General features: G+C 44.3%; 1 protein-coding gene across 1 annotated transcript in view; it reads right to left on the bottom strand.

Moving 5' to 3' along the window:
- Nucleotides 1-6,764, bottom strand: part of MAP3K15 (mitogen-activated protein kinase kinase kinase 15) — a 138,915-nt gene extending 132,151 nt beyond the window's left edge. The window contains exon 1 of the mRNA XM_043896895.1: nucleotides 6,199-6,764. Within this exon, the coding sequence (XP_043752830.1) occupies nucleotides 6,199-6,571 (373 nt within the window). The 5' untranslated portion in view covers nucleotides 6,572-6,764. The remainder of the gene's footprint in view (nucleotides 1-6,198) is intronic.
- Between the last annotated feature and the right edge of the window lie 8,823 nt (nucleotides 6,765-15,587).

Here is a 15,587-nt window from a genome sequence, read left to right as displayed (position 1 = left end):
TCTGAGTCTGCTGAGACTTAGTCTAAAAAGGAACTGGATGGATAATCCTAGGAAAGAGTCACAAAGAAAACTGCATCTGGTTCCCTGTCACTGAAGAGTTCACTGTCAGACAGAACATCTAACATTAAATCAGTAATTATGTAAACCACAATTGTGTTACTTGCTAAGAAACAAAACCACAGTGTGCACACAATGAACAGACAGGGAGAGAAGTCCATGAAGGCTTCTCTGAAGACCTGAGATGTGAAGGCTGAATGGGTTTGGGACAGAGGAGGGCTGCCAGGATACAGTGGCTTCTAAGCAGATGACATGGACTGGAATCCACCAAGACTGGCCCAAACTTGAAAGATCAGTTACAAAGCTGTTGACAGTAACTTGAATGAGAGAAGCCAATGCTTGGACCAAGCTTGGTGGCAGGCAGAGAGAAGTAAAGCAGGTCTGAGACCCATTTGGAAGCAATAGGTTGGATTTGGCAATGAGGGACAGGGTAGAGTCGAGACTGATTCCTAGATTTCTGACTTGAACTGCTAAATTGATGATTTCATGCCCTTACATTCTGCTGGAAATAGATGTGGCCAGTCTCCTGGGCAGGTACAGATGACACGCATTCTAGAAAAAAACACTGCCATGTATCCTAGAGGACTGCCTTCCTTTGAACTTTGTGCATTTTCCAGAATAGTGAGGAAAGAGAGTGTACCAAATTCTTAGAAGTATTAAGACATATGTAAGTCTCTTTCTCAAGCAGGAGCCAATGCACCTGTGGATTAAAGTTAGCCGAGAAACATGCAGGCATTTCTAGCAGAATGCACAGCAAGCTATCTGAGTCAGGAGGAGCTAGGTTATGCTGCTACCTCAGACAAATCCCCCACATTTCAGGGCCTTAACTACCATCCTGAACACACAGCCTTCAAGTCTGTCCTGACAGAGGCAAAGAGAAACAGTGGTGGGGTATCATCTGACTCGGTTGCTTTCAAAGTGACACTTACTGATGCTGCTCACATTCCACTGGCCAGCGCTCATCACAAGAAGCCCAGCTAACTGCAGGGAAGACCAGGCAATGTGGAAACATCTATGGAGGCCTGGTGGGCACACTCCATGCTACACAACATCAAGCTAATGAAGCATTTATGAACAACATCATGGAAGGTGAAGCGAGACACAACCCACATGAAGGGGAGTGAATGGAACTAGAGCTGGCCTTATTTTAAACCATTTTATGTTCTTTTTTGTTGCAAAAATTTCAATGTTACTGTTAGATACAAACTAACAGAATCACTACAGTATCATTTAATCAGAAGGAAAAAATAACCTATTCTCCAAAACCAGTGAAACCAGGAAGCTAGAATGTCTCCTCCCATTGCTGGCATGAACCTGATGGTCCAAGTATTTACATTCTATTTTCAAGGTCCACAGCAGCACAGTTAGGGGCCCATGACTGGCATATATTATTACCAGTGACAATCCATTACATGAGATGATATATGGCTTGGCTTTCTCTTGGAAAGGCATGCCCTAGGAGACAACTTTCTAGCTGTTGGGCTATATTTTCATAATCCAAGTGGCACTCTCTTATCACTGTAAAAACCACCCCAAGTCTTAGGAACCTAACTAAATAAAAGCTTCTCTCTCGCTTATGGAAAATCCAAAAGTGGATGTTCCTGGTCCAACAGCTATCATCAAAAGAGTGGTTCAGGGATCCAAGTACCTTCCATCTCGTGCCCCTGTCATCTTCTACAGTCAGCCTCCAAGGTCCCCATGGAGACCACAGAAAGGGATGAGAAAGTATGTGAAGATCTACATATAAGCCACGCCTTGACCCAAAGTGACCGACATCACTAATACTCACATTTCATTGGCCAAAGCTAGTTTTATACACCCCACAATAGACTCAATGGGTGCTGGAAAACATAGTCCCCACTTCCCAGCAACAATGAGCAAAATCAATCTCCTGACCCCCCGGCTAGTTCTGCCATAGGAAACTTCGTATCCTCCAAATGACTCTTGCCAGAACAAGGGAATCATCAAAGTCAAATAACTAACTGGGGAACTGATGTCTTGGTCTTTGAATCAATGTCCAGGGAATGCAATGATTTCCTGCCACAGGTGGCAATACTGCTCCACGTTTAAAACCACTGTGAACATTGCTGAAGAAAAAAAAATCAAAAGCGGGGCCCCTGAGTCAGGAAAGTAGCTTGCAAGTGGGGTTCAGAGTGGACAGAGGGTAGGCAGAGCCAGACACACCAGGAATGGGAAGCTCACCCAGTCCCTGGGCCTGAGCAAAGAGGCTGTTCTGTCATCTGAGCAGTTAATAGCTAACTCAAGACAGCTCCATTTCAGCATCTAGGTGGAGGTCCTTAGACTGGTCATTAACCAAACTAACTGGAGAGGGCACCTACATCAATAATACGGTACATTCCCAGGAGATACAGGTATTGTGCTCTGCTGGGCCAGAGCTCAGTATAAGAGTTCACACTATAAGTGTATTCAATGACAGCATTGTGGGAGAACAGTTTCCATGGTCGAAACATTTAGAAAACCTGAGACAGAGCAACCCAGGTTTCCTTTCTGCAGGATGTCTGAGTTTTTGATATGTTCACAAGCACTGAGGACCCCCAAGAGGGAGGTTGCTCGGTGCAAACATGCCCAACACACACAGTATGCTAGCCAAAGTCATGATCATGAATTCTGTTAAAGTATAGAAATGGGCACCTCAACTAAAGGCATCAAGGCATATCCAGAAGAGATTTCTCCTATAAAACAAGAAACCAGATATACTTTGCTCTCCAAATCCTAGAAATAATCGAGTGATGGATCCCCACTTGCTGAATTTGATAGTTTTACTGACCTTGAGACTCTCATCTTTGAGGATGGATAGTAAAAAACAAAACAAAAAAGGGTCCTTCTGTGGGTCAAAGGCACACAGAGATGACCACCACTTCTGTTAAGGTCAAAAGAATGTCCCTCAAAAAGTTAAACACAGAATTACCATATGGCCCAGCAATTTCATGTACAGGTATATACCCAAAAATGTGAAAGCAGAGACTTGAACAGAAATTTATCCACCTATGACAGCATCATTCACAGTAGCCTAAGACATCATGCTAACTGAAATAAGCCAGACACAGAAAAACAAATACTGTACGAGTCCATTCATACGAGGCATCCGGAGCAGCCAAATTCAGAGAGACAGACAGTAGGACAGGGGTTACCAGGGCCTGGGGGAGTGAGGAGTTGTGAGTTATTAAGGGGTACAGAGATTTTGTTCAGGATGATGAAGAAGTTCTGGAGATGGATAGTGGTGATAGCTGCATAGCTGGGCAACTGCGTTTAATGCTACAGAAATGCACGCTGAAAAATGGTTAAAATGGCAAATTTTATGTTACATACACTTTGCCATAATTAAAAAAACAAAAACAAAAGGCAATGTGGGTTTCCCTGGTGGCTCAGTGGTAAAGAATCTGCCTGTTAATGCAGGAGACGCGGGTTTGATCCCTGGTGCATGAAGAGCCTACATTCCGTGGAGCAACTAAGACGCCGAGCCACGCTATCTAGCCTGTGCTCTGAGTCCGGGAGCTGCAACAACTGAAGCTCGAGACCCGTGCTCTCCGCAACAAGAGAAGCCACCACAATGAGCAGTCCATGCACTGCAACTAGAGAGTAGCTCCTACTCGCCAAAACGAGAGAAAAGCACACAGCAACAAAGACCCAGCACAGCCAAAAATAAATAAAGAATTATTTTTAAAGCCAATGAGACGCTCCCCAGCCCTCGTGGCCTGCAGTGGTTCTCTCACAGCAGTGCCCACATGCGCCCTTGCAGGCTGATGGCTCTCCTGCAGCCCATCATATCACCCAGGCAAGGGTGACATATAAGCTCTGTTTTTGACCCACAAAGGATTACAGAAAACTGCACAAGGAGACGGGAAACATGATCCAAGCCAGCCTTGACTTGCTAAGACACAGGGGACGGGAAGTGCTTTAATTTCACATCTATGATCCCCCCAAACACACTTTAGGACAGTTCAGTAGTTCCCCTCTCCTACAAGCATTTTTCTAGAACAGCACCGTCTGATGGGACCTTCCTCAGGAAAATACTCTCCTCACTCTGTCTGTGGAGCACTCAAAATGTGGCAAATGCAAATGAGGAACTTTTATTTTATTGCATTTAAACTAACTTAAATGTAAAAAGCCATCTGTGGCTAGGGGCTAACATATCAGACAGCAACAAGGTTTTAGAAATTTTACAAAGAAGCCAAGTGACAGATTTGTATCTTTTTGGTGGAGACACCAAAATGTTGTATGAATGGCAGAGATTAGGAAGCCAGTGGAAGTTGGTGGTGGCGGGGTGAGGGGATGCATCTGTTTAAATCCATGAACCCATTTACTTGAGTTTTGTATACTGTTCGTCAAACCTATGAGAAGAACTTATTAGTTATGATGATGTATTGAAAAATAATTTATTCAAGACCAGGCCCAGGTCAACGAAAGGGGGTACCTAATTAAGCTGAAAATTCTAGGCAATCAGGATCCAGAACAAGAAAAGGTCATGTGCTCTTTGTGTGGCTCTGCAACTGAGAGCCCAAGATCTCTGCCTGAATAAACCATCACACCCAACCCGACAGAAGCAGTTCTGGTAGTAGATGAGGCTTGTTTTTTACACACACACCCACACACACACCACAGAGAAGCAAAGCCACTGCACGCCAATTTTCAGAGCACCAGCAGGCAGGAGGCTACAGTTGTGCCTAATGGTCAAAGGGACATTTAACCATTCAGAGAAGAGTCTGTTCAACTTCATTTTCAGAAGAAAATGAACAGAAGTTGAGAAAATCGAGTGGTTCCCAGTGAAGTGGGCTTCTGAACAGCTTTTCTAAAAAAGATGCTGTGCTGAAGTCAACTCCGAGTGGTCAGAAAAGTCAAGGGAGCATTTTCAAAGGGCCCAGCTGCCACTTGTTTGAACAAGCCTGCTACCCTGCCCCCCTTCCAGCTGGGGAGCATTTGCTCTGCAGAAAACAGACCCCAGCAAAGAATGGACGGTAATAAAGCTAGCTCACCACCTCATCAGCACAGGGTGGCCAGCGCCTTAAGGAGACTCTCCATTTCCCTTCTCAGGTGCTTTTGGGGTTAGGGCAGGCATGGTGCTCCTGTCCGACTCGTGGAGAAACCAAGGCACAGGCTCCCAGGTAAACTACTGTCTCACATGCAATGTTTGTGAATGTCACCCAAGTGCCAGAGGCTTGTCACATAGCTTCTAAAGGTTAGGTAAGGAAAACAGCCAAGCAATAATCTGTTCTATACCTGAAGGAACTCGTGCCAACCACAAGTATGGATTTAAGGCTGGGTTCTTCTAGCACTTATTAGAGTGAGCTGAGGGTCCCATTCCAGCAATGGAGGAGATCCTAAAGCCAGGAACGCTTCAGAAAGAATAAAATACATCTGCCACACTGGTGGCACAGCACAGTTGTGATAAGCGTGCAAAAGAATACTGGGGGGAGGGGGGTACTTCCCTGGCTGTCCAGTCTTGAAGACTTCTCCTTCCAATGCAGAAGGTGCAGTGTTCAATCCCTGGTTGGGGAACTAAAAACCCCACATGCCTCGTGGCCAAAAAACCAAAACATAAAACAGAAACCATATTGTAATAAATTCAATAAAGACTGTACAAATGGTCGACAAAAAAAAAAAATCTTAAAAAAAAAAAAAAGAACACTGTGACATTTCCAAGAGATGCACCCCCACCCCTACTGTAACATCGATTTCCATTCTTGGCTGCAAAATGGAATCACCTGGGAAGCATTCAAGAATCCTGAGGCCTCAGGTTCTGCTGTCATTGGTCTGGGCAACAGAAGTTTTAAAAGCTCCCCTAGGCGATTCTAATGTGGAGCCCGGGTTGGGGCCCCTAAAAGGGAGAAAGTAAGAGTAGAACACCTAGTGGGGAGGGGGACTCGGCCTCGTCTGGGTCATAGGCTATTTCTTGGACCATCTGATGTTTAAGAAAACTGAAGAATAAAGAAATATAAATGTCAGGGGTCTCTGTTTTCTTATCTGTAAAAGGGTAACAATGCCCCCTACTCTCCCCTCCCCAAAAGGTAGGGCGGTACAGTCCGGGGGTGCTAGGATAGGGAGGGGCTGGTGCTATGGCAGCGCCAGTGCTAAGGAAAGTTGGGAGGAGTGGGGTGGGAGAGAAAGGGGGTCCCGCCTCACCTGCGTCGTAGAAGGCGTCGAGCACGGCCGTCTCCCCGAAGTCGAGCTCCCCGAAGGGTACGGAGGTGAGGTGGGCGCCCTCAGCCTCGCAGGCCCGCAGCAGGCACTGGCGCGCCCCCGCCTCGGGGCCGCCGGCCGCGCCGCCCTGGGGGCTCTCGCTGCGCACGTATACTGCCCGCAGAGCCCGCCGCGGCCCGCCCCCGCCCGCGCCCTCGCCCTCGCCTCCGACCCCCGCGCCCTCGGCCGCCCCCTCGGGCTCCGGCGGGCCCGGCGGCCCCGCCACGCCGTCGCCCACCGGCGGCAGCGGGCACTGTGGGGACTCGGCCGCCGCCCCGCCCGCCCCCGCCGGGGGCGCCCCGCCGCCGCTCTCCATGTGGCCGCCCGGCGCGCCCTTCCTGGTCCCACCTCGGCGCGAGTGGCCGGCGGCGGCGGCACCTGCTCCCGGGACGCGGGAAGGCAGTTGGGGGACCCAGCGCCCGCCGGTGGCCCCGCGACGGACAGGTGACGGCGGGGCCCCTGGGCCGCGCGCGGAAGCTCCAGCCCCGCAGCCCCCGAGCGCCCTTTGAAGGCTCGGGCGGGAGGCGGGGGCGGGGAACGTCAAGGCCAGCGGAGGGCGGGGGAGGGCTGGGAAGGGCGGCGGGGCAGGAGCCCGCCGGGCGCCCCCTGCCGCCTCCCCCGGGCAGCGCTCTGAGAAGGGCGGATTCACGAACTGCAGGATTCTGTTGTTTGTTGCCACCGCTTCAGCCTTCGGGGTCCCGATTTTTTTCCCTTGAAGCAATTTGAGGCTTTTCAAACAGACTAAAATAATCTCTTTCAAAGCGCCAGTTGGATGTCAATATTCAACTCCAAAGTAAATACAGAGCAGAATCGAGATGAGAAGATGCTTACTTAAAACACCTCTGATTTTGTACTCTGTCCCCAGTTGTCGAGAGCGTGGCCCTTCTGAGCCCATGCCCTGGAGGCCGCTCGTCCTGACTCTCACTGTGGCCTTGACAAAAGCACCCTGATGCACCAGCATCAAATTCTGTTGGCCTGAAAAACAGACTCCAAGTAGCCTGCCTGCCAGATCTAAGAAATGCTGTGAACCCAAAGGGCTCTTTTCCTCTGGATCTTACCCACCTCACGATTTTAACCCCAAATATTAAAAAGTAATGAGCACTTCCCTGGCGGTCCTGTGGTTAGGAGTTCGCCTTCCAATGCAGGGGACGTGCATTGGAGCCAAGATCCCACATGCCTCGGACCGAAAAACCAAAACATAAAACAGAAGCAATGTTGTAAAACTCAGTAAAGACTTTAAAAATGATCTACATGGAAAAAAGATTAAAAAAAAAAATAAAACAGTAGTAGGACCACTGCGGGTAGTACTTGTATTTAAAAGATAGGATGCACTGATGCTGTCATAAGCGTTTGGGGTTTGGGGTTTTCTTTTTTGATTTGTAATAAGTTGTTGTTTTTTTTTTTAAGTTTTTCTGATGTAGACTATTTCTAGTCTTCATTGAATTTGTTACAGTATTGCTTCTGTTTTATGTTTTGGCTGTGAGGCATGTGGGATCTTAGCTTGCCAACCAGGGATTGAACCTTGCACCTCCTGCACTGGAAGGTGAAGCCTTAACCACTGAACCACCAGGGAAATCCCTTAATAACAGCTTTATTGAAATAAAATTCACAAACCATCCAATTAACCCATTTAAATGGTTTTTAGTTTGTTCTCAGAGTTGAGCAGCCATCACCATACTCAGTTTTAGAACATTTTCATCACACCCCCCAAAACCCAAGTACCCATTACCGGTCTCTCTCCACCTTCCCCAACACCCTTCAGCCCCAGGCAGCCACTAATCTACTTTCTGTCTCTGTAGATTTGGCTATTCTGGACATTTCACATAAATAGAGTCATACAACGTGTGGATAAAGCTTTTCATTTGCTTTGGGTGTATACCTAGGAATGGGATTTCTGAATCACATGGCAACTCCATGTCTAAGCTTTGGAGAAACTACCACTGCTTTTCAGTGTGGTTCATGGTTTTATATTTCCATCAGCAGTGGACAAGAGTGCCAACTTCTCCACACTCTCACCAATACTTGTTATTGTCTTTTTGATTACAGTCGTCCTACTGGAAATGAAGTGATAGCCCGCTGTGATTTGGATTTTCGTTTCTCTGAAAGACTAATGATGTTGAGCAGTTTGTCATGTGCTTATCTTCTATTTGCATAATTTATTTGACAAAGAGTCCATTTGGACCCTTTGCCCTTTTAAAAAATAAGGTATTTGTCTTTATTATTGAGTTGCAAAAGCTCTTTATATATTATGGATACAAGTCACTTATCAGATATGTGATTTGCAAATATTTTCTCCTCTTCTATGGGCTATGTTTTTATGTTCTTGACAGTGTCCTTTGCAGCATATCACAAGCCATTTTGACACAAGGAGAATAGGACTTATAAAATAACACCTTGCCTTTTCTTCATGTTTCAGTAATAATATAGTCCATTCCTCCACTTCAACCCCAACAGGGGTGCCAGCATAAATCTTTGGAGAAATCCTCATTCCTGGCCTGATAGAAATTAGCAATTTCACAAGTGACATCAGTGTGCACCCTCTTTTGTGGCCAATGAATGGAAAATGGGCTCCAAGGAAATCTATAAAAACACAAAACCAGAATTAGGAAGAGGAAAGCTAGAGAAAACTTTCAACATTTCTGTTCTAAGACTTTTTAAAAATATTATGCTATAAAAGGACACATTTTCTTTGCAATCTTGTAATGCATAATAATAGTAATTTTCCTAATGTGCCTGTTCATCTGAGATTATTTCAATGACTGGCACAGCCTTCAGAAGGGCAGAGATGCCCATTTCACAATTGCTTGCCAGTATCCTGCTGTTGCCACACTTCAATCTTCCCATGTTTCTTCCAGCTCTCACTGGGCCCTGATGACTAAGTGAGTCTCATAGGAGTTGTGAATTCTGGCTTGAATAATATCTTTCTTTAAATGCAACCCCTGTGGAGTAAAGGACCTGGCTAACAGGCACCTTCCCCACAGGTGGAACGCACAGCCCACCTTCTCATTGTCTCCAGTAATTTGAATGCTTGAAACATACCCGAGTCCCTTCTCCTGATGTCCTTCCTATCTACCCTGCTCCAGCCCCACTGATGAGAAAACTGAAAAGTTCTGGATTAGTCTTTTCCATTTAGTTGAACAATTGTTCCGTTCTTACCTCTGCCTTGCCCCTTACTAAGCATGTACCCTGGAAAATACTTTGCCTCAATGGAGAGATGTCATTTGGACTGGAAAAATGGGGAGTTGAAGAATAGAGTGGAGACACTGTAGCTAAAGGTTAAATCTAGGTGTTTGTCTCATTTCCTCCATTTTATTTTAGACTGGTTATTCATACCAATAAAGAAAGCTGAGCGCTTGTTGGTCCTTCATTGGACCGGAACCTGGTGGTCCGGAGTCAACGATGAGAGAGTGAAAGAAGGAAAGAGGCTAATATTCCCTGGGTTACGCAGCCAGCTTTTGCGCTTCAGGGAATCAGCCAGAAATAGAGAGAGAGAGAGAGAGAGAGAGAGAGAAAGAAAGAAAGAAAGAAAGACACGTGGACCCAAGCTCTGATGGAGCAAAGGTGTTTTAATCAACATGGTGTGGGTATATATACTGTCTTACAAGGTAGTTATTCTCAGCAAAGATAAATATTAAAATTCCAGATGTATAAAACACAAGGTGATCCCTATTAAAGAGAGAAGAGGGTATTTATCACCATAATGAGAAACTAACAAAGGAAATGCCTGGATTCCTCAGCCCCGGGAAAGGCGTGCCTCTCCTCTTAATTCCTGAATAATAAGGACCAAAGGATTCCTGACAGATCCAAAACAGCACACAGGAAGCCTCCTGTTAAATGCTTCCTGACAAGCACTGAAGAATCGATGCTTTTGAACTGTGGTGATGGAGAAGACTCTTGAGAGTCCCTTGGACTGCAAGGAGATCCAACCAGTCCATCCTAAAGGAGATCAGTCCTGAATATTCATTGGAAGGACTGATGCTGAAGATGAAACTCCAATACTTTGGCCACCTGATGCAAAGAACTGACTCATTTGAAAAGACCCTGATGCTCGGAATGATTGAAGGCAGGAGGAGAAGGGGACGACAGAGGATGAGATGGTTGGATGGCATCACCGACTCAATGGACATGAGTTTGGGTAAACTCTGGGAGTTGGTAATGGACAGGGAAGCCTGGCATACTGCAGTCTGTGGGGTCGCAAAGAATCGGACACAACTGAGCGACTGAACTGAACTGATTCAAACCAATGATAGTCCTACTAGTTAGTTCCTTGACTGTAGAAAAAAAAAATTAGTTACCATTTGAGTGGCAATCTTAATACTTTTCTCCTAAGAAAATACATGGTACCTGAGGGCCAAGTAAATAGTGACAAAGGGGAAACAAGCAGGTTGCACTATATTATGTGTATTTGGAAAAACTCTAACATATGCAGTAATTCAACAAGAATTTATTGAGCATCTATTATGTGTCAGGCACTTTCCTTGGTGCAGAGTTTATCAGAGTGAACAAGACAGCCAAAGTCCCGGCCATTATGTTATAAATAGATAAAGAGATATGGCTATAGACAGATATACCTGTGTATAGATGCTATAAATGTTGTATGGACATAGATTATTGTAATCTGCCATAAAGTACAAGAAAAACAGAATGGATGAAGCATTAAACATAGATTGTGTGTAAGATATTAGTTTATGAAATATAGGTGAAACAGCTTGTTTTAATTATACACCATGAGTGAACAAATGTGAGAAAATTGTGGACTTCATAAGATTTATTAAGAATAATAAGTTATTTCTCTTTAAAACATGCTGCAGATGGAACATATGATGGAACAAGAGTAGCACTTACAGACAGATAAGGATGGAAAGTCATTAGGTATGGAACATGAAATCTCTGAACTGACAGTCACCCCCTAAATCGACCACCCATTGGTGATACCAGGTACAGTCCCATCCTAGTCCTACCTGTGCCCTCCACCTTCTTGAACTTACAGAATATATTTATAATAACTGTTTTACTATACTTATTTATGAATACTATCATCTGTTTTATTACTGGATCTTTTCCTATTGGTTGATTTTTCTCCTCATTCTGGGTCATGTTTTCCTGCTTCCTCACATGCCTGGTGATTTCTTATTCAATGCTACACACTGTGAATTTTACTTTAATGAATACTGTGTATTTTTATATTGCTATAAATATTCTATATATTCCTACATTCCTATATAGGAATATATAGACATTTTTATATTCCTATAAATATTCTTTTATATTTCCTGGGTTGGGAAGATCCCCTGGAGAAGGGAAAGGTTACCCACTCCAGTATTCTGGCCTGGAGAATTCCATGGACTGTATAGTCCATGGGGTCATAAAGAATTGGACATGACTGAACAACTTTCACTTTACTTTTACTTTCATAAATATTCTTGAGCTTTATCCTGGGACACAGTTACTTGGAAAAACAGTTTGATACTTTTGAGACTTGTTTTTAAGCTTTAAGAGGGATCAGAGCAGCCTTTGGGGCTTCCCTGGTGGCTCAGAGGGTAAAGAATCCGCCTGCAATGCAGGAGACCTTGGTTCAATCCCTGGATTAGGAAGATCCCCTGGAGAAGGGAATGGCAACCCACTCCAGTATTCTTGCCTGGAGAATCCCATGGACAGAGGAGCCTGGTGGGCTACAGTCCATGGGGTCGCACAGAGTTGGATACAAATGAGTGGCTAACACACACACACACAGACCTTAGACTAAGGCTAATTAATCCCCACTACCGAGGCAATGCCATTCCTAACTCTACACGATATCCTATGATTTATGAAGTTGTTCCATTCTGGCCAGTGGAAACAAACTATTTGGGTCCTATGGGACCTCCAAGGATTGTTCCCTCTCATCCATTCAGGTAATTCTTGCTGCAGCCTTGAATGTTTTCTTTACACCCAAGCTCTGGTCAGTACTCTACTGAAGATTCCAGATCTACACACCTCCAGAACTTGGTGCAGCTCTCTCCTCTCCAAAACTCAAACTGGAGCCTCCGTGGCCTCACTGGCATTCCAGCTGCATCAACTCAGGATTATCCCTAGGCTCCCCTAGACTTCCCTTTCTCTCTTCTATGGCCTAGAAACTCTCTCAGACCACTAAGCTGGGAAATTACTGGGAAATTCTATTGTTCCCCCTTTCTCCAGGATCTCTGTCGTGTGTTGTGCTCCTTATATGATTTTTTGCAACCTTTTTTCTGAAAAAGTCCAAAATTCTTTTAAAGATGAGACTGAGAAAATTCTAACATTAGACTTCCCTGGTGGTCCAGTGGTTAAGAGTCTGCCTGCCAGTGCAGGGGACACGGGTTCTCCACACCTACTGAAGCCTGTGTGCCCCAGAGCTCATGCTCCGCAACAAGAGAAGCCACCGCAATGCATATCCTGTGCACTGCAACGAAGAGTAGCTACCACTCGCTGCAACTAGAGAGAAGCCTGCTGGCAGCAATGAGACCCAGTGCAACCAAAAGTTAAATAAATATATATGTATTTTTTAAACATTAAAAAGAAAAGCATTTCTCCCTTCTCCACTCTGGGCCTGCTGCAGACTGCCCCCTTGTGGCAGGAAAAGAAGGAGCAGTGTTGGCTTCCCCACCTTCTACCCTGCCAGCCACCTCTCCAAGATGGAGGTGTAGGGAGACGGCCTGAGACAGCCCCACTCATGGGTTTCTCATCCTGGGAAAATCCATACCTTTCACTCCACACTTGTCCTCTATGTCCTGAAAACTTCTTGGGCCATATGTAGCAAGCCATCTTTTGAGTCCTTTTCCTAGGCTCCTAGTGAAGAGTAGGCAATCCTCCAACACGCCCAATGGCAGGGAAGAACTCATCAGCACATCGATATCTCTCCAAAATACTCTTCTAATTTCCAATTCTCTTTTCTGGGACTCAGCCTCACTTTGAAAATGAGCATCTTGCTTCTGGTATAAGACCTTCTAGAACTCTCTCCTTTCTTCCATCAACTTTCTGCTACCAGAAACGTTCCAGATGATACCTGCTTCATCAGCCTAGGGCCTGGAGTGAGGAGGATGATAAAATGAACCAAAGCCCTCATTTAACTTAAAATGGACATTGAAGAAGAACTTGAAAGAGATGAAGCTGTTAGCCATGCAGATGTGTACAGGAGGAGCACTGCAGGCAGAGGCAAGGGCCAGTGCAAAGGCCCTAAGGCATCCTGGCATGCTCAAGTGACAGCAAGGCCAGAATCTCTAGATATTTAGAATTCTGTCATTTCATTTTTTAAACAGATCTAGTTTCTAGAAAGTTCTCCCATATATTTAAATAAAATCTTTTCTTATAACTTCCACCCATTTATTCTAATTTAATTCTTCTTCCACATGGCAGCTAAGTACTGCTCTTGGGTCTTCTCCCCCCTCCCACAACTTTCAGTCATTTCTCCATGATATAATTTCCAGGCTACTCACCACCTTGATGATTCTTTTATCATATACAAGAAATCCTTCAGAGATTGAGTGTAGCTTTTAACCAGTTTGCCCCAACGGTATACATCTTGCCAAACTATAGTATGCTCTCAAAACCAGGATATTGGCACCAAGACAGTCAAGATACAGAACAGTTTCGTCACTACAAGGATCCCTCTTGTTGCCCTTTGACTGCCACAACCATCTCCCTCTCACCTCCCATCCCCAACTGCTGGCAGCCATTAATCTGATCTCCACTTCTATAATTCTGTCATTTCAAGAATGTTCTACAAATGGGACTATACATTTATATACACTATATATATATATATATACACATATATATATATATATATATACACTAATATATATATACTATATAACCTTGGGATTCATCCAAGTTGTTGCATCAGTATTCCTTTCTACTTATTTCTGAGCACTATTCCATGGTAGAGATGTACCATGGTTTCTTTAATCATGCACCTTTTGAAGGACACCTGGGTTGTTTCCGGTCTTGGGCCATTACAAGTAAAGCTATGATGAATATTCATGTATATGTTTTTGTGTGAACATAAGTTTTCATTTCTCTGGGATAAATGCCTAGGAGTGCAAATTCTGGGTCATATGGTAGTTGCCTGTTTAACTTTTTAAGAAACAGACAAATTGTCTTCCAGAATGACTACACCGTTTTACATTCCCAGCAGCAAAGTACAAATAATTCAGTTTCTCCACATCCTTACTAGTATTTGGTGTTGTCACTTTAAAAAATTGTAGCCATTTTGATAGGTGTGTAGTAAAATCTCATTGTGGTTTTAATATGCATTTTTCCAATGGGTAATGATGTTTAACACTTTTTCATGTGCTTTTCTGCCATTTATCTTTCTTGGTAAATGTTTATTCATATCTTGTGCCAATTTTATAATTGTAATGTTTGTTTTTTTTATGGTTGAGTTTTGAATGCTCTCTATATATTCTAGATAGGAGTTGTTTTTCAGATATGTGGGTTGTAAATATTTCTCTACCAGTCTGTAGCTTGTTTTTTAATTCTCACAGGGTCTATCACAAACAGCAGAAGCTTTTAATCTTTTTAAAAAATTCTTTTTCATATTCTTTTCAATTATGGTTTATCACAGGATATTTAACATAAGACCCTGTGCTGTAGGCTTTTCAGGTGGCGCTAGTGGTAAAGAACCCGCCTGCCAATGCAGGAGAGGTAAGAGACACGGGTTTGATCCCCGAGTTGGGAAGATCCCCTGGAGGAGGGCATGGCAATCCACTCCTGTATTCTTGCCTGTGAAATCCCATGAACAAAGGAGCCTGGTGGGCTATGGTCCATAGCGTCGCATATAGTCGGACACGACTGAAGTAACTTAGCACATGCGCACGTGCCATACAATAGGATCTTGTTTTCCATTCTATATATAATAGTTTGTATCCGCTAGTCCCAAGCTCCCAATCCAACACTCTCCCTCCCCACCTCCTCCTTGGCAAGTCTGTTCTCTATGTCTGTGAGTCTGTTTCTGCTCTGTAGATAAAAGCTTTTAATCTTTATGAGGCCTACTTTATCAGTTTTTTCATTTATGGATGGTACTTTTGATTCCAAGTTAAAGAATTATTTCCCTAGACTGAGGGCTCAAAGATTTTCTCCCTTTTTTCCCCTAAAAGTTTCATAGCTTTACATTTAAAATCCATTTTTGAGTTAATTTTGATATAAGGTGTGAGGCTTAGAAAAAGTTTCATTTTTTGCCTTTGGATGTTCAATTGATCCAGCACCATTTGATGAAGAGGATTTTTTCTTCATTGAATTGCTTTTACACTTCTGTGAAAAAACAGTTGGGCATATTTGTGTGCGTCTATTTCTGGGTTCAATATTCTGCTCCACTG

Source organism: Cervus elaphus, chromosome X (assembly GCF_910594005.1).
Source record: "Cervus elaphus chromosome X, mCerEla1.1, whole genome shotgun sequence".
Lineage (NCBI taxonomy): Eukaryota > Metazoa > Chordata > Mammalia > Artiodactyla > Cervidae > Cervus > Cervus elaphus.
Note: the sequence above shows the minus strand (reverse complement) of the source record. Positions and strands in the feature narration are given on the sequence as shown.